Consider the following 23141-nt stretch of genomic DNA (forward strand, 5'->3'; position numbering starts at 1 on the left):
CAGAACCACACTGAAGCTACAGCCTTCTCTCCGTCTTTCTGCACATACAGTGAAAGAATGTGAAGAAGTCACAGCTGGAGGAGCGGAAAGCACCTGGAATCGAAACGCTCTCGTCTCACTGCACACAGTCTAAACACAGACACACTCAAACATTTACACTGGATCCTCAGCTCGTGTGTCATTAGTGTTAAACTATTACTATCTGATCAAAGCTCCAGCACTGAGCGTTCAAGAGTCGTTTGTCCTTCTCATAATATCATCAGTTATACTTTATCCAGTGGTGTATATTAAATCAATTACCGATAAGCTCTATTGTCAATATCGACTGTTTTTGCTCTTTTTAAATAGTTCTAAACAGCAGAACCGCTGCGTCTCCGATCAGCGTCCTTGAATGTTTCAACATTTCTGATCGAATCGAGTGAGTTAATGATTCAATGACTCATGCATATAGACAGTAGTGACTTACTTTTTTTGAAGAATGATTCAACATTTTGAACAAATTGAGTGAATGAATGATTCAGTGGACCATTCATTAAGACAGTCACTTGCTTTGTTTCTGAATGATTCATAATTTTTTAACAAATTGAGTGAGTAAATGATTCAATGACTCATGCATAAAGACAGTAGTGACTTGCTTCGTTCCTAAATGATTAAATATTTCTGAACGAATCGAGTGAGTTAATGATTCAATGACTCATGCATAAAGACAGTAGTGACTTGCTTCGTTCCTAAATGATTCAATATTTCTGAACGAATCGAGTGAGTAAATGATTCAATGACTCATGCATAAAGACAGTAGTGACTTGCTTCGTTCCTAAATGATTAAATATTTCTGAACGAATCGAGTGAGTTAATGATTCAATGACTCGTGCATAAAAACAGTAGTGACTTGCTTCGTTCCTAAATGATTCAATATTTCTGAACGAATCGAGTGAGTTAATGATTCAATGACTCATGTATAAAGACAGTAGTGACTTGCTTCATTCCTAAATGATTCAATATTTCTGAACGAATCGAGTGAGTTAATGATTCAATGACTCATGCATAAAGACAGTAGTGACTTGCTTCGTTCCTAAATGATTCAGCATTTTAGAACAAATTGAGTGAATTAATGACTCATTAAAGACAGTCAGTTGCTTTGTTTCTGAATGATTCAACCTTTTAAAATAATTCAGGTGAGTTGACGATTCAACGACTCATTCATAAACAGAGACTTGCTTCTTTCCTGAATGAATCAGTCATTTTGAATGAATCAGTGACTCACTCGTTAAGACAGCGACTTGCCGCCACCTACTGGTGGTTTTAGTTTTACATTTAAAATAAGCCTAAAATTAAATACCATATTTGTATGTTAAATATATTCAATATTTAAAACATGGCATCTCTGAGCTGTTAACACAACTATTGCCACTTTTGATGTATTTACATTGTTAACGCTCATATAAAGGGTAAAAATGCCCTGGAAATCTATTTAACACAATTTTCCCAAATGGAAAAGTTGATTTCTGTCACAGCTTACAGGTTCAGTATTATTTTTCAACAATCCTTCTTTCTAGTGTTTTAGACACGAACAGGCCGATCTTCCCAGAAACTCTCACATTCCCACCTGCGCCATCGGTTTACGAGAAACCGCAGCGAGATTCCAGCGTCTCTTTCTCACTGTAAACGTTCCTGCAGATTTACAGCAACATCTGTACCATAAAGAACATCTGTTTTACATCGTCTAAAGGTTGGATGAAGATTTTCAGTGCACTAAGAAAGCATCCTCAGACAGAATCAGATCCTGCATGTTCAGAACAGATCGCTTAATGAGAGCTAAACGACTCTGCCGGTCATCGATTATCTCAACATCTGTGTCCACGCTGCAACATCTGGCAACAATGAGGACCAATCGGCTCTGAAATTCGCCATGTCTGTCAGCGAGATAAGAGGCAGGCATGTGAAATCCATTAGCTCTGCTTAGTCACAGGATGAGAGGTAAACTCTGGGCCTTTGGCAGATCTGAGGTCAGCCGCTCCAGCACCGGGTCACGTTAAGATGCTTCTCGGCCAACGCAGGATCAGGGAAAATCTGCCGGTGGTCTGAGAAATAGTTGATTTCCTGTCTAGTTTCACTGGAGCCAAAATCAAAGTGGGGGAATTATTTTGGAATTCCAACCGTTCTCGCGTTTTTGGCCAGGAAACTCTTTGTTGGCTGCAGTTGAATCGTAACGCTTCTCGGCTCGAAGCGCTTTGATCAACACGCTGCTTTCGTGTTTAACGGCTTTAAATACCTGCTGCATGAAAATACACGGGAATGTGCAGCTAAACGGACTTTAATTCCTCAGCCTGTTCTTATTGTGATGAACGCTCCATCAGTGCAGGGTTAAATTAACTAAAACTGAAACTAAAATAAAACTGTTATTATAAAAAAAATTACTTTAACATAAGAATTTCAACTAGTTGCCAAGGCAACATTTTTCATTTTAATTTAGCTTAACTTAAATAAATATTAAAAATAGAAAATACTAAAACAAAATGAAGTAAAAATAAAAAAATTATAATTAAATACATGCTTATTTTAAAAACTATATAAACGCATCTAAAAAACAAAATTACTAAAACGGTCGAATTAATGAAAATATAAAAATTAATTCTAAAGACTAATAGAAACTATAATAGGATCTCATTAATACAAAAAAAGCACTAAATGACATAAAATGTGATATAAAAGATGCTTGTCGTTATCTAATCATTTATCTAATTAATTTATGCAATTCATTATGGATGAAATCAAGTCCCATCCTGCTTTTAGCATGCGCTTTTATCCAACGCGACTATCATTGGATTCAAGGTGTTATCAATTTAATCGAGTGCCTTTCCTGGGAATCAAACCCATGACCTTGTTTGAGCGAGAGCAAAGAAAATATAATTTTCTTCTCATCAAACATCCGTTTTACTCAGAAATACGTTTACAGTTTGCAAAAGCGGTTTCATGTTGACTTTAAAACTTGTCTTGTCAGTTTTGATGGGACGGTCTTAATGCTGGATTTGTTTCATCTTTTGTCTTCTCCAGATGTTAACTGATGGACTGGAGTGGTGTGGATTATTGTGATGTTTTTATCAGATCTCATTCTGACGGCACCCATTCACTGCAGAGCATCCATTGCTGAGACACTGATGCAGAGACACATTTCTACAAACCTGTTCCCATAAAGTATAAAAGCACATCGACACAATCAATAATGAAGTGTGTAAAGATGGCGCAAGCGTTCACATGTGTAGCAGCTCACGGGAATGTTTATTGTGTACTAGTTTGTGCAAACGGTGCTTTATTCAAAGCAAAAGCCAAAGTGTAATAAACATCATAAACAGATCCGGATCCACAGTTAACTAGTCCTCCGATCGGTCGAATATATATCTGACTCAGGCGTACATTTACAGGAAAAGAGTAGGAAAAATAAGGGTCATATTTACACTATTAATTAGCAAAATATAATTTTGTATAAAATGCATATAATCTGTTTTTCTGTACAAACGTGTCATTTACATTCAGTCGCAGCTCCTTTCTTGAGGTAGAGCGTTTCTGGTTTTTGGTCGTGTCAAGGCGCTAAGAGCCCAGCGGTGACGTGGGAAAGCTCTCTATCGTCCGGTGATCAAACGGCTGCTCGTAAACGCTCGCGTCCGGCTCAGCCGCATGCTCCGAGTCCAGGTCCGAGTCGGCGTGAAGCGCTGCGTACGGATTCTCGTGAAGAATGACGGCGTTATGAGCGCAGAGCTCCTGCTGCGGCCGCCACGGCGCTTTCCCGAACGTACCTGAGACCACAGAAACACGCCGTCATGTTTCAGCAGTTTTATCAGCTCATGCACTTCCTGGGAATCAAACCCATGACCTTGACGTTGCAAGCTTTACAGTAAGGTCCTATTAGTTAATGCATTCACTAACATTAACAATGAGCAATACATCTGATACAGCATTTATTAATCTTTGATAACATGTTGATTGTTAGTTCATGTTATAACATTAACAGATACTGTTGATTTAATTAATGTATTAGCGAATGCTAAAATGAACACTAAGATTAATAAATGCTTTAGAAGTAATCTAAATAAAAAGTATTCTATTAATTTAATATAGTTTAATTTTTTTTATATAAATTAATATAAAAAAAAAATTACATTCATTTGATAAATTAATTTCGTACAATGATAATAAAAGGCATTCTATTCAATTCTAATATCGTTATAACTATTATTAATATTTTTTTATTTATTATGATTAAAAATCCATTTGAAATCCATTTTCTTATGTTGTCATTTTAATAATTAAGATATTATAACTTTGCACTAATATTAATATTAGTGTTTATTTTTATATTTACATTTTAATTTTATTTACAATTTTAGTAACTTAGTTGTGTGTTTTCTATATAGTTTTTATTTTAGCTTTAGTTTTATTTATTTTAATAAAACAAGTTAAAAAACTAAAAACAAAAAAAGAGAAATGTTGCCTTGGCAACTAGATGAAAAATGTTACTGTAATTTTGCATTCGTATTTTCAATTAGTTTTATTTTCATTTTAATTTTAGTTTAAACTTAAGTAACTTAGTTGTGTGTTTTCGTCATTTTTATTAATTTTTATTTTAGTTTTATTTATTTTCATAAAAAGTCACAACTAAAAAATATTTACATGGCAACTAGATGAAATTTTGTTGTTTTTTTATTTAATTTATAAATACATTTTTACAAAATTATAAATATTTTATTTTAAATATTATTTTGTTTTATTTTAAATATTTTTCATTACAAAAATATTTTTATGGTTTTGTAGCTTTCTGCTGTTAATTTATTAAAAATAAACATTCATTAAGGTTTATTTGTTTAATAAACAACTAAACATTTTAATAAAAAAAAAAGTATTTAAAAAAATAATACTTTAAAAAAAAATGAATACATTTAATAAATAATGTTTATTTGTCACTGTGTTGTCATGTGAATGAAAAGCACATGTATGATTACTGTACGTGTTTCCTGTTGTTTGCTGGTTGATAAATATCTGCTCAGACTCACCCATATATGATCCCGAGGAGCCCAGAACACACTCTCCTCTCTCACAGTCCTCCACACAGGAAGTGTCACCCAGCTGCATCATCATGTGATCGAAGGGCTCGAGGGCGGAGCTGCAGGTGTAGAACTCACGCTTCCTGCTGCAGGAGGAAGTGGCTCCGACGGGCCGCTGCTCTGACGCACACACTGCACGAGAGAGGAAGAGCTCAGGATTAACGCTAGGGATGTAACGATTCACTCAACTCACGATTCGATTCACGATTTGATTTTCTCATGATTTTTTTTTTTAACTAAATGAGATTGAAGACATTATACAGTAAATGAGGTGTCCTTTTATTAAGCTATTGCTGCATGTTTCTTTATGAAATTGAAATATAAAAAAACTAAATTGAAATTTTAAAACAAGTCCCAAATCAAATAAGCAAGTTACACAAAGAAAATAAATCTCTTCATCCAAACAAACTAAGGCTTTGTCTGTGCTCTTTCCGTTTAAAATTAGAGGCAACCACTGCATTTGAATCAAAGATGGAGCATACATGCAGCATGAGCAGTTTTTAATCTAAATTAGACTATCATTTCAAAATTTGAAGCAAAAACAGAATGGTCTGACTTTAGCTTTGTGAAACTATACTGCATAAAACATATCTGAAGGCAAGAGCATACGAGCTGAATGAGATGCAGATTCACTCTCTGCCAGCAGGTGGCGCTTATGAACAGCAATGATACAGTGTTTCCTTGGTTACCGCTGTAAACAATGCACTTGTGAACAGCAATGATAGTGTTTCCTTGGTTACCGCTGTAAACAATGCACTTGTGAACAGCAATGATACAGTGTTTCCTTGGTTACCGCTGTAAACAATGCACTTGTGAACAGCAATGATAGTGTTTCCTTGGTTAACGCTGTAAACAAAGCGCTTATGAACAGCAATGATACAGTGTTTCCTGGGTTACCGCTGTAACAATACAGTGTTTCCTTGGTTACCGCTGTAAACAAAGCGCTTATGAACAGCAATGATACAGTGTTTCCTGGGTTACCGCTGTAACAATACAGTGTTTCCTTGGTTACCGCTGTAAACAAAGCGCTTATGAACAGCAATGATACAGTGTTTCCTGGGTTACCACTGTAATGATACAGTGTTTCCTTGGTTACCGCTGTAAACAAAGCAGCACTGCACTTATGATCAGCAATGATACAGTGTTTCCTGGGTTACCGCTGTAATGATACAGTGTTTCCTTGGTTACCGCTGTAAACAAAGCAGCACTGCACTTATGAACAGCAATGATACAGTGTTTCCTGGGTTACCGCTGTAATGATACAGTGTTTCCTGGGTTACCGCTGTAATGATACAGTGTTTCCTGGGTTACCGCAAATCAGAGCTGCGCTTATGAACACTACTTTAATTTGCATCGTTCAGAGGCAAGATGAAAAGAAAATAGTACGTAAATTTTTCTAAATACAGCCAGTTCCCCTTAGAGATACATTCATTTAAACTCCTACTCCAGTTGTATCGCGATTTGTTTGGCATCTCAACCGATTTGAATCGTCACATATTTAAATCACTTTTCAAGCGGCTCGTGGTTCATCGTCACATCTATACTCACCGCTGTAGGTGTCGGGTAGATCGGGGCTGTAGCGGTTGCTCCGTCTCAGCAGTGAACCCACCGGCCCCTGATAATGGCACAGCAGGGGGTCGATCGCCGCCTCCATGTCCGCTTCACTTCCTGTGTCCAGCTGGCAGAGGCCTATGGGAGGAGAAGCGGTGTCATAAATACTACGGTAAAAAAATCTCCCATATCATAAACAAATCCCAAATCCCACAGGAAAATGTTTTATTACGGTATGTACAGTTTTTGGCAATCATTTTACTGACATTCCCAGAAACACATTTGATTGTTCTCTTCTGTTCCCTTACTATGTAAAAAAACTCTGTAATAAATATGAGCCACTTCATGATATTTTACTGTAAAACACTGTACTGTAATACTTTTTGAAGTGAAAAAGAACAAGTGAAATTTACATTTAATTATTTTTCAGCGCAACAACTGTTTATTCTTAGTTTTGTCTTGTTAGTTATGTATATTGTTTTATGTCAGCATCAGGGTTAAGTATAACTGAGATACCATAATAGATTTATTAATATTTTCAATTCGTTTTTATATTTTCATTTTAGTTCATTTTAGAAATTTCCTTGTTTGTTTTTTCAATATTTCGTTTTTTTTAAATGTGTGTATAGTTTTTATTATTATTTGGAATTAATTTTTATTTTTGTGTTCCATTTTAATTTTGTTGTGTGTATTTGTAATTTTTACTAGTTTTTTTTTTAAAATATATATAGTTTTTATTTATTTATTTTAGTTCATCAAGATAAATAAAAAAATCAACTTTGGCAACTAGATGAAATAAAATTTTAACATTTATTTAAAAAAATGTTAAACTTAATTTTATTCTATAGGCAAGTAACCTTTTTTGTTTTAGTTGACTATAATAAGCCTACTCCGTGTATTATAATGGTAGAATACTGATATTAGTCATTTGATGTAACACTACTTCACTATTTTTATTTCCGTTCATCTACGCTGTATTTTCTTGCAGTAAAATTCTGGCAACCACAACTTTTTTTTTACTGTAAATTTCACATATTTGTATTTTTACAGTGAACTTGTGTATATAAAGAGAGCAGTGGTCATGTCTTACTGTTGATGTCTTTGGGTGGCATGTAAAATCCTCCCATGGAGGAGCTGATGTACTGATGGCTGCTGCCGCTCTCAGACGCCATATATCCGTCCTGACGCTCCGCTAGCGTTCCCTGAGACGACAGGTAGCTCGGGATGTCCGCCGGGAGATTCGTCTCATCTAAACACGAGACAGAAACAGGGTTAGTGGCGGTAAACGTCACAGATGCATTAAAGGCACCCGGTGTCGGGTCAGGACCAGTGTTGGGCTAGTTACTCAAAACATTTAATATATTACTCATTACTACTTACTCCTTTCACAAGTAATATTATTACTTCACTTACAGTGCAAAAAATGTATTTCTTGTTTTCGAAGATGCATTTGCTTGACATGTAGAATGACTTAAGATAAGTCTTGTTTCAGAAAAACATTATCAATATTTTGTTAGCTTTTGCTTAAAACAAGCAAAAATATCTGACAGTGGGGTAAGAAAAATAATCTAAGATATCATTTTCTTACCCCCTTGGCAGATATTTTTGCTTGTTTTAAGCAAAAACTAACAAAATTTTTGTTTTTCTTAAATCAAGACATAATATCTCAAGTCGTTTTACTTGTAAAGTAAATGCATCTTGATTCAAGAATTCTTAGATATTTATACTAAAAAAAGCCAAAAATACTAAGTACGAAAATAATTTTTTGCAGTGTATTTCTAGTGTTTGGTTAAAGCGGCCGGTGTGGGGTCAGGACTGACCTGTGTTGGTGACGCTGCAGTCTTCGTTGCGTCGGCGCGTGTGATAGATGATCACGACCCACACTAATGAGGTTCCCACCACACAGCACACCACAGCGATGATCACGATGCCCACCGTGGTCCAGCCGTCCTCCTCCGGCCCCAGGGTCCCGCTGGCCGCCGGCCCCAAGTCACAGTTTGGGTTGGGCAGGACGGCCAGACGCACGTTCCCTCGCTCGGTGCCCAGCGGGTTGGACATCTCGCAGGTGTAGGTTCCTGCGTCTCCGTCCGCGGCGTCCACGATGATCAGCAGCTGGTTTCCGGCGGCGAAGAAGTGACGCTCGGTCACCTGCAGCGGACTGTCGTCTTTGGTCCAGTTGAGTCGAGGCGGAGGACTGCCGCCCGCGATACACTGCAGCACCGCCGTCTCGCCCTTCACCACCGCGCGGTCCATCAGCGGACGCAGGAATGATGGCGTCTCTGCGGGAACAACGGGATGCTGTTGCATGACATTTCAGAACAACAATGCACACAAATGTGACCCTGGACCACAAAACCAGTCATAAGGGTCAATTGCATCAATGCATATTACTAATCAAAAATTAAGTTTTGATATATTTACGGTAGGAAATTTACTAAATATCTTCATGGAACATGATCTTTACTTAATATCCTAATGATTTTTGGCCCATTTTTGACCCATACAATGTATTGTTGGCTATTGCTACAAATATACCCCAGCGACTTAAGACTGGTTTTGTGCTGCAGGGTTACAAATTACACAAACAACGATTTCATCCAGAACCGAAATTCTCACAATATTGTTCCGTATTCATTTCAATGATGCTGATGCATGAATAAAGCGGCACTGAACATGATTTGTAGCGCCTCCCATCTAATAATCTACTTAAAAGCTTTGTCACTTTTGATATGTAAAACTGGTGTTTGGGTGTTTTTTTTTCTGTGTACAAAAACAGAAACTCCTGAAGTTTGGATTTTTTTTCTTTTAAAAGTTGTATCTGTGTTTTACACTTCCAAATAAAATATTGTCTACATAAAACATTCCCCAAGCAAATTATAGCCATTTATTACAATATTGTTGTAGGTGCTTTTCAGTGGAAAAACAGGTATATTTACTTTACTAACAATATAGATGTATCCAAAAAAAAACATTTAGGGAGTAAAGAAAATGGAAACCGTTTTATAATAACAAAATACAGTAAAAAATTTATTTTTTCCAGAAAAAAAAAAAAAGTTTCAATCGGAGTATGAACAAACAAACAGTGCAGCAAGTTGTGAAAAATTGTCTTGTGCAACAAAAATACAAGCAGTGCAAATGATTCACAAACTACATACAAAATGGGTGAAAAATATATAGAGTGCAATAGAAAAAAAATTGTGCAAATTATCTTTATGAACTATATAAGTATTATTTACATAATAAAACGATTTTACCGGGACATCGCCTAGCGACACGAATACCTACATTCCCGTGCTTTATCCGACATATACCGCTTTTCCATCCTTGCTTTTGGTTTGTTTTATGCCAAAAGTACTCTGTCCTTTGTTTTTCTGGGCTTTTTCAGAGAGTTCTCTCAGAGAGTGTTATTGTGTGTTTATTTTCATGCACGCACGACTTTAAAATCCCAAAGAAACACTCTAAACAACGGTTCAAAAGACCAAAACCTGTTTATTGGTTGAATATATGACAGTTTGAACCAATCTGGGCACGGGGGGAGGGACTAAGCGTCAACAATCGTTCCTGTTTGGCTCAGAGGGACGAAATGCATTGGTTTCTTCTGACCAATCAATGTTGTCAAAATGTGATGATGTAATCACGTACGCTACGGAGCCTCTGAATATCCACCTGAGACAAATGCGATATCTCCGAAAAGCGGAGAATTTACACTTTTTAAAGCATTCAGATAGGAATAGCGGTTCAAAAGTTATTAAACATTTAAGAAAAATAGTTATTTTCAGCCGCAGGCGGCTGTCTCCGTTTTTGAGGGTTAATATGGTGCGACAGATCACTATATACTAATTTAAAAAAATAAAATTTGAATACACAAAAAATATCTAAATATTTTATGCATGCATTAGAAGACACAGCAGACATATAGGAGGAAAATACAAAAATATATAAAACAAACTTTAAATATTAAATACAGCCAGTGCTAGTGAGTTATTGTGTTTTTAAATACTTCTGTTGTCAGCTAAATTGAATCTTTAATTTTGGTTTGGTTTAATGTCACTCTTTCAGAACGATAATTTCTGACAAACATGCATACTCTTACCCAGCACCGTTAGCGTAGCGTTAGCAGAGATGGCGCCGGCCGTGTTTTGCGCAGTGCAGCTGTACACGCCGATGTCTTCCGTCTTCACGTCCACGATGAAGAACACGTCGTCCCTCGGCATGACGTGCATCCGCCGCTCGCGGGCCGCCGGGAAATCCGTGCCTCCATCTTTCTGCCAGGCGATCTGTGGAGACGGGTGTCCGCTAGCGGCGCACTCCAGTCGCGCGGTGGCCCCGGCGCGGATCGTCAGATCCATCGGCATTTTGGTGAAGTACGGCAGCACTGCAGGGGAAAAACAGATTAGGGATTGTTTTCGCAAACTAAAGGAAATCCAACTTTGCAGTTAACCCCCATAATGCATTTGGGACAGTTTTGATCCGAAAGGGATGCACAAAAATATTTAAAAAAAAAATGCAAAACATGCTAATGCAAAACTTTGAAGACACTTTAAGAGCCTCAAAATACACATTATTTATTTTAATTAATTAGTTTTAAGAGATAAAACCATTTGATATGTTCAGGTCATTTTGACCCGAGTATGTACGGCGCACCATTAGACGACAAACATAATTTTGTAAAATTATTAAAGAGTTTATAATAGTGTTATTAAAAAAAACATTCTGTAAATATATTTAGCCTTTTCCCCATATCTCACACACTTTTGGAACTGAATTTTGTTGATGAACATGAATATGTCGCCTATTAATGAACCATTGGAAAATAAAAAAAACTGATCACTTTTTCATCTGAAAGTGAGTTTATGCAAGAAAAAAATATTTTGTTTGAAAACATTTTAGAGTGATATTTATGTTGTTTTGTTAGAAATAACTGTGTAAGTTTAATAAATGTGGACTGTTTTTTTAGCAATCATGAGATACATTCAAAGGAATTTAACACTGGTTTGTTCTTATAAATTTTATACAATTATATATTTAAATAAACTTTCTCATCAACAACAAAAAGTAAATATAAAAATTATATATATAGCCTGAGTCTTTTTGGATGTAGTTCATGTGATATTTGAAATAAAATAAATTTGTTCAAATTTTTTAATGAATAAAAATGGGGTGCATGCAGCATCATTCAAAACGTTGATTTTATTTCACATTTACTTATTAATGAGAAGTTGCTGCTCAGACACAATCTGGTTTTAGTTGAAAAATACTAAAATTTTTAACTGTTTGAATAAAATAACAATTCTTCGGGTCCAAATGGACACAAAATGTGAAATTAGCAGAGATTTTGAATGCATTATGAGGGATAAACAGTAGGTTATGAAACAGATTCAGGATAATGTAAACAATAAATAGAGTTCATCTGGATGTAATTGTGTGAATGTGTCGGGCCGAACACTCAGAGACGGGCACAAATACATCAAAATGTATTTAAAATAAAAATACAAAATACAGTGTGGGAAAATGTATTTAAATACAAATACAGTATTTTGTATTTTGAAAATACACAAAATACATTTGAAATTGGCCATCCAGTGAAGTAACACTATTAAGGCCTGTTTACACCAAGAACGATAATTAGAAAGATAATTATATTAGTGTATTCTAATGTCTATTCTAATGTCACTAAATGCTCAAGCTCTTTAAAGCAGAAATGATTCCGACTGGCTGTCAATGTTTTAATCAATCATCATTTTTTGTGCCGTAACTAACAATACTGACTAGTGCTAATGTTCCCCTTCATTCTATTGCTTATTAAATGCAAATCTGAATGGTTTTCCATTTGAACCTTAATCAACAAGTACAACTGACCATGACATCCTCACCTTATCTTATGCTGCCTTCACAGGCTATCCCAATTGTTTATTTTTGGTAAATATGACTTTTCTAGTTGGAAATTGGACATGAATGCCTTTGTCATATTTTCTACTTTCTACTATAATTTTTATACCCAAGTTTCTGAGTTGTGCAGGCCATAAACTTTAAATATGGTGGAGGGGAAACCATTTGCTGTTGGGATGGGTATGCTTTTTTGTCTCACAGAATCAAGATCACCTTGTTTTAATGTTAAAGTCATGCACATAGTAGTGCAATAACCATTTCAATCATTTTGTGTTTTATACACAGCAAAACAGCACGTATTTGACTGAAAATCCAGAATCATCAACAAGCTAATTTAAGGCTTTAATACGATTTTCCCAGGAAACCTGGCATCCTCCAACAGCAAAGCACTTGAATGCAACAAGCTTGTAATCAGAACTTCTGAAATTTGAAGTAGAAAATTTTGATAGCACAGGAAGGCAATATTATTCCTTATTTCCTTACAGGAATCCAGAAAATGTCATTACCCAATTCTAGATGGAGTCATACAGCTGCAGCTCACATGCATGAAAGTGGCATGTCTGAACTAGTTGATACAGGAAACCAGCAGTCTAATAAAGAGGCTGATTGGCAAAAAGTATTTTAAGTATTTTGAAAATACAAAAATCCTAAGATAAAATGTATTTAAATACAAAATAGTATTTTGTATTTCAAATATGTATTTTAAATACATGTATTTGAAATACTTCCCTGCGAACACTTACTGTGGACGGTGAGCTTGGCTTTGATGGAGTACGAGGAGCCGAAGTGGTTGGAGATGACGCACTGGTATTTGCCCTCACTAGTAAACTCCACGTGGCGCAGCTGCAGTGTGGTCGTGTACTCCGTGACCTCGCTGACCTCTCCGACCTGAGAGCGCAGGTGAGCCTGGTTATGGATCTCTGCGTCGTTCAGGATCTCGTTGTCCTTCTTCCAGGCGAAGGTCATCGGGGAGTCGCTGGAGCTGGCTGCAGAGCAGACGAACGTCACGTTGGTGCCTTTGATGGCTGATTGTGTCTCGGGCTGCACGGTGATCTGGGGTTTGGGAAAATCATCTGCAAAGCACAAACACATCAAATATTAATTGTTTTTATTATGTTTTGTATTTTGGTTCAATTTCAGTTTAGCTTCAGTTTTTAATGCCATTTTTTGCATATACTACCATTCAAAATGTTTCTGAAAGAAGTCTCACAGAGGCTGCATTTTTTTATTAAAAATACAGTAAAAACTGTAATATTGTGAAATATTATTTTAATTTAAACTGTTGACTATGTGATTATATTGTAAAATGTAATTTATTTCTGTGATGCAAAGCTGAATTTTCAGCAGCCATTACTCCAGTCTTATGTTAATTTATTCAAATTTGATCAAAAATAATACAGTAATATTGTGAAATATTATTCCAATCTAAAATACGTGTTTTTATGTGAATATCATTCTAATATGATTTGCTGCTCAAGAAGCATTTCTGATTATTATCAATGTTGAACACAGTTGAGCTGCCCAATATTTTAATGGAACTGTGATACATTTTATTTTTCAGGATAAATAGACATTTCAAAGCATTTATTTGAAATTTAAATCTTTTGTAACATTATAAAGGTCTTTACTGTCACTTTCGATATTAATTTCTTTAAAAAAGGACACAAACACACTTTTATTTGTCAAATTCACAACAGTTTTGATTGAAAATATGAACATAACTGCTTCTGTGCAGTTTCAGGAAATGGAATCAGGAATAAGATGTTTTAAAAGACGAGCGGAGCGCCGGCTGAAACTCGCCCACTCACCGCACACAAACTCATCCTGGGCGACGGCAAAGACGCTTTTGCCCTTGAGCAGATGTGGATGGGCACAGCTGGCGTTCACCAGAGGAAGGAAAGCGTGCTCGGCCACCCATGGAGAAAACCACTTGAGCTGGCAGTCGCACAGCAGGCTGGACGTGTTCAGGTGCCTGACGGAGCGAGAGACACGTGAATAATCACTGCAGGTTCATGAGTGTTACGCAGCTTTATGTGCAAGAGCAGAGATTCATTTATACATACAGCTCTGTGAGCTTCTTCATCTGAGAGAAAGCATTGGCTTGAACCGACATGATGGCATTGTTGCTCAACTCCCTGCGATGTGAGGAGAGAACAGACGTTTAGGAACCTAATAAACACACATCATCATCATCAAACGCTTCAGATCTGAGAGAGAGAGAGAGTCTCACAGCTGCTCCAGCATGTCCAGGCCTGTGAAGGACTTCCTGGTGACCGATCGGATACGATTGCCTTGGAGGAACCTTGAGGAACAGAAAAACAAATGGTTTCAGGAGAGTGTTTCCTTCAATGCAATGCAATGATAATAAACCTATTTATAGCATATGAATCAGGGGTGTCAAGCAATTGAAGTTTTATGATGTGTTGAACAATTAATAGTGCTGGGCAATGATTAATCGCATTCAAAATAAAAGTTTGTGTGTATAAAATATATGCGTGTGTACTGTGTATATGTATTATGTATATATAAATACAAACACATGCAAGTATATATTTAAGAAAAGTATGTTTATATATTAAATACATTTATATATAATATAAAATAAGAATAGAAAAGTATATACATGTAAATATTTTCAAAATATATACATGCATGTGTGTGTGTGTGTGTGTGTATTTATATATAATTAATAAATATACACAGTACACAAACATATATTATATAAACAAAAACTTTTAATTTGGATGTGATTAATCGTTTGACAGCACTAGTTAAATTAATTGCAAATTAATCGCACATCAATTACCCAAAAGATTCATTATTGTGTTAGATAAGATTAGACATTACAAAAAAGGTAGCTTTAGAAAGAAATATTTTGATTCAGCATATGATTTTTTTTATCAAATTTAATTTAAAAAAAAATTTATGCAATGATGCTCTCAATGTGAAACTAAAAGTGCCAGAAGGTGGCGGCAACGAGTGAGTCATTGAATCATTCATACAACCAATTCATTCAAATTGCTAATTAATTCAGAAATGAAACAAGTGACTTTCTTAATGAACTAATCACTGAATCATTGACTCACTTGATTCGTTCAAAACCACAGATTCATTCAGAAATGAATCACCGCTGTGTGCTTCTAACAGACGCTCAACAGTTCTGCTCTTTTCATTTGCAAAACAAATTGAGCAAAATAGACAACATTACATCTAAAATGTAACAAAATTAATTTCTTGTTCATTGGACTGTTATATAAATCAATATCACATTTGCAATGGTGCAGATATTGGGAAAAAACAGCACTCTTGTTGGTGTAATATTACTAAACCATATCATATGATATAAATATAAGAGGGTCATTTATTGCGCTCATATCTTGAATTTTAAGCTCAGGTAACTACATCGACGCAGTCAGTCGTCATCCTGCATCATGTTCATCGATGTAAGATGACATACAGGTCTGTACGTCAAATTCCTTAAACTGACAGATAATATCGTAAACAGTGAAAAAAGCAAATAAGATCACTCACAGTTTCCTCAGATTGTCGAGAGCAGAGAAGGGGCCGTTCATGTCCTCGATGGTCCATGAGATTTCATTATACTTCAGATCTCTGGAGAGGGCAAGAAATCAGAGAAACCACACTGTTAAAATCCACACCCAGAATAAAGCTGCTGCAACAGAATGTAACGCTGAAAATGAGCTTGCAGCAAAACAACCAGAACAAATCCTGATCCTGACGCAAACAGACTCCCAAACTCGTTCTTCTTCTTCTTCTATGGTCACATCCTCTCTAACATCCCTGCATTTAACACTTTTTACCATGATTACTGCACAGAATTCTGCTGACTTTCCTCCGAAGTTGCAAAAAAAACCAACAAAAAAACATCAGTTTCAACTTAATTCTCCAATTATTTTCTAGAAAAATCAGTGCGTCTCAAATCTGATCATCAGGATCTTTTGAGGAGCGTTTGTTTCCAGAATCTTTACTTTCTCTGTTCCTCAGCGGAGGAATGATCTTCACAAGCCTCCAAAGCATCTCACATCTTCTGAGGAGCGTTTATTTCTTCATCTCTCAATCAGCTTTGCATTACATTATATGTTTGGATCATTTACATCTCATCTTATTAAGACATATAATCTTTCCATTGATGTATGGTTTGTTATGATAGGACAATATTTGTCTGAGATACAACTATTTGAAAATCTGGAATCTGAGGGAGCAAAAAAATCTAAATATTGAGAAAATCTCCTTTAAAGTTGTTCAAATTAAGTTCTTAGCAATGCATATTACTAATCAAAAATGAAGTTTTTATATATTTATAGTAGGAAATTTACTAAATATCTTCATGGAACATGATCTTTACTTAATATCCTAATGATTTTTGGCATAAAAGAAAAATCAATAATTTTGACCCATACAATGTATTTTTGGCTATTGCTACAAATATACCCCAGCGACTTAAGACTGCTTTTGTGCTCCAGGGTCACATATTTAGATTATTTTATGAAAGAATCTACTGTACTGATATAAAGATCTCATTTATTTACATTACAAGCATCAGAATATCACCAAATTGCACATTTTTGCTCAGTTTGAATCTTAAGCTGTTTTTTCCTCCACTATATAGGACTATATGAGCTATAAACGCCTGATAGATCAAATATGATACAAAATATAAGACACATATGCAAACGTTTTTAGATTCTGTCTAACAGTACAATAACCTCTTGCATTAATACAAATTAGATTTTTCTGGCTATTACTTAATCTGTCCGGCTTTATAGTTAAGCTGCATTGTTCAGAACTGAAAGGATTCATATCATGTAAAACAGGATTTCTCTTGCTCTTCTGAAGAGTTTGACGTCCAAACAAGACCATTTATTGAAACTAAACAGCAAAAAAGGCTTGTTCATGTCATAAAGATCAAAGCCTGCATAAAGACTCACAGCGCCTGCAGGTTGGCGAGGCCTCGAAACGCTCCGTCAGCGATGAAACTGATGCGGTTGTTTCCGATGTGGAGCTGCTCGAGGACGCTGAGTCCAACAAAACTGCTTTCCTCCAAACGGCTCAACTGGTTCCAGCTCAGATCGCTGACAGACAACGACAACATTAAGTGAAGCATTCAACAATACAGCAGATTCGCTTAAAATATCATCTGTTATGAATTAATGTGAATGTGTTCTTTACGTATGAATAATTTACTTAATGTTTGCTAAATAAATAAATAATATCATAAAAAAAAAAAAAAAAAAAAAATAGAAAGTGCCCAAAAACACGTCATTATAGTATTATATTCATGGCAAAAAACTATTTTCTTACTATAAAATAAATTTACTTGACAAGCAAAATTATATTAAGTCTTGTTTTCAGAAAATATTATCAAAATTGTGTTGACTTTTACTTAAAACAAGAACAAATATCTGCCAATGGAGAAATAAAAATAATCTTTATTCAAAGAGAAAACACAATTATTTTTCTTGCCCCCTTAGCAGACATTTCTTCGTGTTTTAAGCAAAAACCAATAAAATTGATAACATTTTCTGAAAACAAGTCTTATCTTAAATCATTTTGCTTGTCAAGAAAATGTATCTTGATTTAAGAATGTTTAGATATTTGTAAAGGAAAACAAGACAAATACTACGAAAGAAAATCATTTTGTGCAGTGTTCTTGTAAAATGCACTCTAATAATCTTTACAATCTTGACACTTTTTTTACAGTGTGGTCTAAAAATACATAAACTAGTCTAAAATCTTAAAGCGAAATCTTAATTACTTTAATTCCCAGAAACACATCCATAATGTTTGACTGCTCAAAAATCTATTAGCTTCAGTCTTTAGATCATTTATCCAACAGAACAATGAAAGAAGACAGACAGGAGAACACAACTGAAAAGAGCAAGATGTTTTCCTCTTCCTGCCCTGCGCTAAGGCATGATGGGATAGAGAGGTTAGGAAGAGAGTATCTGTGAGAGTGAAGCAGACTCACAGCTCGGCGAGTTTCTGGCAGAACTCCCAGGCGTCGGGTTTGATGCGGCTGATGGCGTTGTGTGACAGATGCAGCTGCTGCAGCGCCAGGAGGCCGTAGAGCCAGCCTTTGCTCACCTCCGTCAGGTTATTGTACTCCAGCTGCCTGCTCACAAACACACACACGTCACACACGAGTTCTGAGTTAAACCTGAGCTCGTCACGCGTGTCCGCTCTACTCACAGGACTTCCATGTTGTTCAGACCCCAGAAAGCGCCGTCCATGAGCCGCGTGATGCTGTTCCTCTGGATCTTCAGCGAGCGCAGACTGTGAAGCCCGTGGAACGCCAGACCCTCGATGCGCCGCACGCGGTTTCTGCTCAGCTCTCTGTCAAACATTAAACAACAGTCAATCATAAGTATGCATTAGAGCTACACGAGTAATCGTTAACAGATCGCGATCTCGATTCAAACACCCATGCAATCTCATTTCTGAATGACAACGATTCGTCTGCGTCTATTAAACCTTTGAAAAAGTCATACCATTCAAATCTGCGTTCGCGCTGCCGCTGACACAGAGAGCAGACAGTTAGCATGTCTGGGTAAGAAACAGCTTCACAAACAGTCTTTTAACTACACAGTATTATTTCTGTCTTACAGTCATTCATATGTGACCATGGACCACAAAACCAAACAATATTTGGCTGAGATACAACTATTAGAAAATCTGGAATCTGAGGGAGCAAAAAAATCTAAATATTGAGAAAATCTCCTTTAAAGTTGTTCAAATGAAGTTCTTAGCAATGCATATTACGTTTAGATATATTTACAGTAGGAAATTCACAAAATATCTTCATGGAACATATCCTAATATCCTAATGATTTTTGGCATAAAAGAAAAGTCAATAATTTTGAGCCATACAATGTATTGTTAGCTATTGCTACAAATATACCCCAGCGACTTAAGACTGCTTTTGTGCTCCAGGGTCACATATTATCACTTAAATACTGGGATGAAAGTTTATAGTTCAGATATAAACACTGATATCTATAGTAGCGATCAAAATAGAGCAAATCTGTTGATTAGAGTGATTAGATTGTTTCGCCAATGTCATTAAATCATTCAAGAAATTCATTAAAAAAACGCGGATTCATTCAGTAATAAAACAAGTGAAGTATTTATGAGTGTTTTAAATACATAATATTTTAAATACATATTTATTCAAATGTTTAGTAATTCACTCAAGTTAATTAAACACTTTTAAATAGACTGCAAAAATAACATTTTGTTTAGTCCAGAATCGTGGGACAATCGTGATGTCTAATTGAGACCAAAACAATTGTGATTCTCAATTTATCCAGAATCGTGCCGCTCTAGTATCGCATGAAGCGTCACTTACAGGTGCTGCAGGTGCGGCAGAGGGAAGATCTTGGGCGGGATGGAGCTCAGGCGGTTTTTGTTGAGTTTTAAGACCAGCAGCGAGTTGGACAGGTTACTGAAGCAGCCGTGCTCCAGCGTGGAAATACGGTTATTATTCATCAACCTACAGAAACACAGCATTCAAACACAGACGCATGACATGCTGTAATCACCGATAGCTCTGGCAATAAACAATAAACTCAATAAACTACTTCTACTGAGTCACACAAGAGATTAAGATAGACAAAAAAAGTGTTAAGCAGCTTAAACAATTCTCTAAAAAAAAAAAAAAAGGAAAAAAATTAGTCTAAACTGAGCTTAAACTAGTCTTTAAAAAGCTTAAACTAGGCCTAGTTCAACAGATCTTAAAGGTCCCATGGCATGAAAATTTCACTTTATGAGGTTTTTTAACATTAATATGAGTTCCCCTAGCCCGCCTATGGTCCCCCAGTGGCTAGAAATGGCGATAGGTGTAAACCGAGCCCTGGGTATCCTGCTTCTCCTTTGAGAAAATGAAAGCTCAGATGCCCGATCTGGAATCTTCCCCTTATGTCGTCATACGGGGAAAGGTTACCTCCCCTTTCTCTGCTTTGCCCGCCCATGAGAAAATGAGCTACGACCGTGCGAGGAGAGCGCAATATTTCTTCTTTTCCTCGAGAGACATCATGGCTTGCAAACGAGCGAAGCATTGTTTTTGGCACTTCAGATCTGTTCTACTCTATGAACTGTCACATACTGTAATACAACCGAATGCCCAATAAAGCTGTTCACATTTACATATTTTCTGTTGTCATACATAAAACAAGTATAGTAAACACGACCCATTAATAATACATGTTAACCAGGAATCACTCTCACTATACTCCTTAAATCCTGATTTATAATTAATATAGTCTGATAAAATCAATATACATCTAACTTGCACTAAAAAGCAACTATATGCAGTGGCTATATTACTGTTTTGCGTCTGAGTAATAAACTGCGCATATTAACAGACAAATTATGCTCATATTTAAAAGTCCAAACAGTCAATAAGCGACAAGTGCTTGGAAAAGCGGTTTTGTTAATGATTTATTGATGAGTCTGCTGCTTTAAGGCAAACTGAAAGCGTTGCTTCTCTGCCGCTCGCTGCTCAGAACAGACGCCGAGAGAGACGACACTGTACTGCGCTCGCGGGGCAGTACTGAGACATCTTACAACTGAATGATAGTTTTTTTTTTTTTTTTTTTTTAAGTCGCTAGGTTTGTTACTATGCACCCGTTATTGGAAAAAAGACGAAAAAAGCTGAAAGTTACTAAATATTGTTCTGAAGTCGCACTCGTGTGTGTGAGACGCGGGAGATGATGGCAGCGGGCGGTGGATATTGTTGTGGTCCGCCCAGGTAAAGTCTATGTGTGGGAAACACTGACCGTATCCAGACACAATATTTTAAACTAACCATTCGGAGACGTCCTGCTGTAGCCGCTGAGTTGCAACTTCTTCATCCGGTGCTTCTCCATCCGGATCAGATTCTGGGTCAAACTGAAAAGCTTGAAGGACTGCGTGTCTACGAGCCATTGCCATACATCCACTGTCAACATTAGCACATGGTACCGCAGGCCACACCCACCCTCCACCTTGCCCCGCCTCTCTCCTCCTCATTAGCATTTAAAGCTACAGGCACAGAAATGGCTCGTCCTAAGGAAAGCTCATTGTGGGATTGGCTCGTAGTGGCTGAAATTCTGCACCAAGGCTGAATTTCGGGAACGAGACTTCAGATACAGTACTAGGGACCACTTAGGCCTATATAAAAGCATCCAAAAAACAGCATGTCATGGGACCTTTAAATTACACAAAAGAAAATTAGTTTAAAAACAAACTAATCTAAAAGAGCTTAAACTTGTCAAAAAGAACAAACTAGTCCTGTCAAACCATTAATCACGATTAATCGCATCCAAAATAAAAGTTTGTTTACATAATATATGTGTATACTGTGTATATTTATTACGTATATAAATATACACATGCATGTAATTAAGAAAAATATGCTATGTTTATATATTAAATATATTTATATATAATATAAGAATATAAATACTAATTTATATACATGTAAATATTTTAAAAATATATACTGTATGTGTGTGTATTTGTATAATATAAATATACACAGTACACAAATATAGACGGAGCATAAACTAGTCTAAAAGACCTTAAACTAGTCTAAAATTAGCTTAGTCTAAAGGAGCATAACGGAGTATGAACTAGTCTAAAAGAGCTTAAACTAGACTAACGGAGCATAAACTAGTCTAAAAGAGCTTAAACTAGTCTACAAGAGCACAAACTAATCTAAAATTAGCTTAAATTAGTCGAATGGAGCATAAACTAGTCTAAAAGAGCTTAAACTAGTGTGAAAGCTGTGACAGAGGAGTGACACGGTGAGCTGATGTGAGACTCCTGGTGGTTTCTGCAAAGCAGGTGAGTTGAGAACAGAAGAAGGACTCACAGGTTTTTCAGAGGAAGAGGAGGAAAAGTCCCGGCGCGAACCTCCATAATATTGTTGTTGCTAAGGTCCAGCGTCTCCAGGGCGACCAGCGAACTGAGCCGCTCTGCAGAGATCCTCAAGATCCTGTTGTTTGCTCTGAAAACACAAGCAGAGGCATTTAGAAAGCAGGTTTCAGTGAACAGGTGAAGAGCGTCGCTGCAAGCTGCACAACTCAGCTCAAAACAGCCGTTGGGTTCAGAAGTGTGTTATTTGGTTTATAAGGTAATTACTAACAAGGTATTTAAACAAAAAATACTCCTGCCAATTACGCGGATGATGAAGCACATTCCCTCAGTGAAAGCGCCGCTGACGAGCCCAGCAATTTCCCGAGCTGCACGCCTCCTAAATTGCAGTGCAGGAGCTGCTTGTGTTATAAACACGGAGGGCACAGAGCCGCCTTTGTGTGTCGGACGCCCTGAAAACATTCCCTGGAATCGCAGGTCTAAACCTTCACACACACTTGGTCTGAGTTTATACGGCTGAAATTGAGTGCAACTCAACGTAAACATGGGAAAGACGTCATAAGAGAGGACAACTGACGACACGGCACATACGTGTGATCAGAAACGCTCACGAAGCAGCTTCATTAATCATGAGAGAAAATAAAATATCGGTGCATAGAAACATGCTGTAAGTCATCACAACTTTTTCAAGATATAGTAACTTACATACACACACACACACACATACAC

The 23141-nt window shown here is 36.5% G+C and overlaps 1 protein-coding gene across 1 annotated transcript in view; it reads right to left on the bottom strand.

Moving 5' to 3' along the window:
- Nucleotides 1–3222: 3222 nt before the first annotated feature.
- Nucleotides 3223–23141, bottom strand: part of lrig3 (leucine-rich repeats and immunoglobulin-like domains 3) — a 34025-nt gene continuing 14106 nt past the window's right edge. Inside the window, exons 4-19 of the mRNA XM_079399228.1 lie at nucleotides 22411–22545; nucleotides 19906–20049; nucleotides 18750–18893; nucleotides 18529–18672; nucleotides 17489–17632; nucleotides 16071–16151; nucleotides 14770–14841; nucleotides 14603–14674; nucleotides 14348–14511; nucleotides 13283–13612; nucleotides 10744–11025; nucleotides 8471–8929; nucleotides 7741–7899; nucleotides 6648–6788; nucleotides 5049–5231; nucleotides 3223–3794 (exon numbers count right to left, since the gene is read on the bottom strand). Coding sequence (XP_079255354.1) covers nucleotides 3589–3794; nucleotides 5049–5231; nucleotides 6648–6788; nucleotides 7741–7899; nucleotides 8471–8929; nucleotides 10744–11025; nucleotides 13283–13612; nucleotides 14348–14511; nucleotides 14603–14674; nucleotides 14770–14841; nucleotides 16071–16151; nucleotides 17489–17632; nucleotides 18529–18672; nucleotides 18750–18893; nucleotides 19906–20049; nucleotides 22411–22545 — 2860 coding nt within the window. The 3' untranslated portion in view covers nucleotides 3223–3588. The remainder of the gene's footprint in view (nucleotides 3795–5048; nucleotides 5232–6647; nucleotides 6789–7740; nucleotides 7900–8470; nucleotides 8930–10743; nucleotides 11026–13282; nucleotides 13613–14347; nucleotides 14512–14602; nucleotides 14675–14769; nucleotides 14842–16070; nucleotides 16152–17488; nucleotides 17633–18528; nucleotides 18673–18749; nucleotides 18894–19905; nucleotides 20050–22410; nucleotides 22546–23141) is intronic.

The sequence above is a fragment of the Barbus barbus genome (assembly GCF_936440315.1).
Source record: "Barbus barbus genome assembly, chromosome: 39".
Classification (NCBI taxonomy): Eukaryota; Metazoa; Chordata; class Actinopteri; order Cypriniformes; family Cyprinidae; genus Barbus; species Barbus barbus.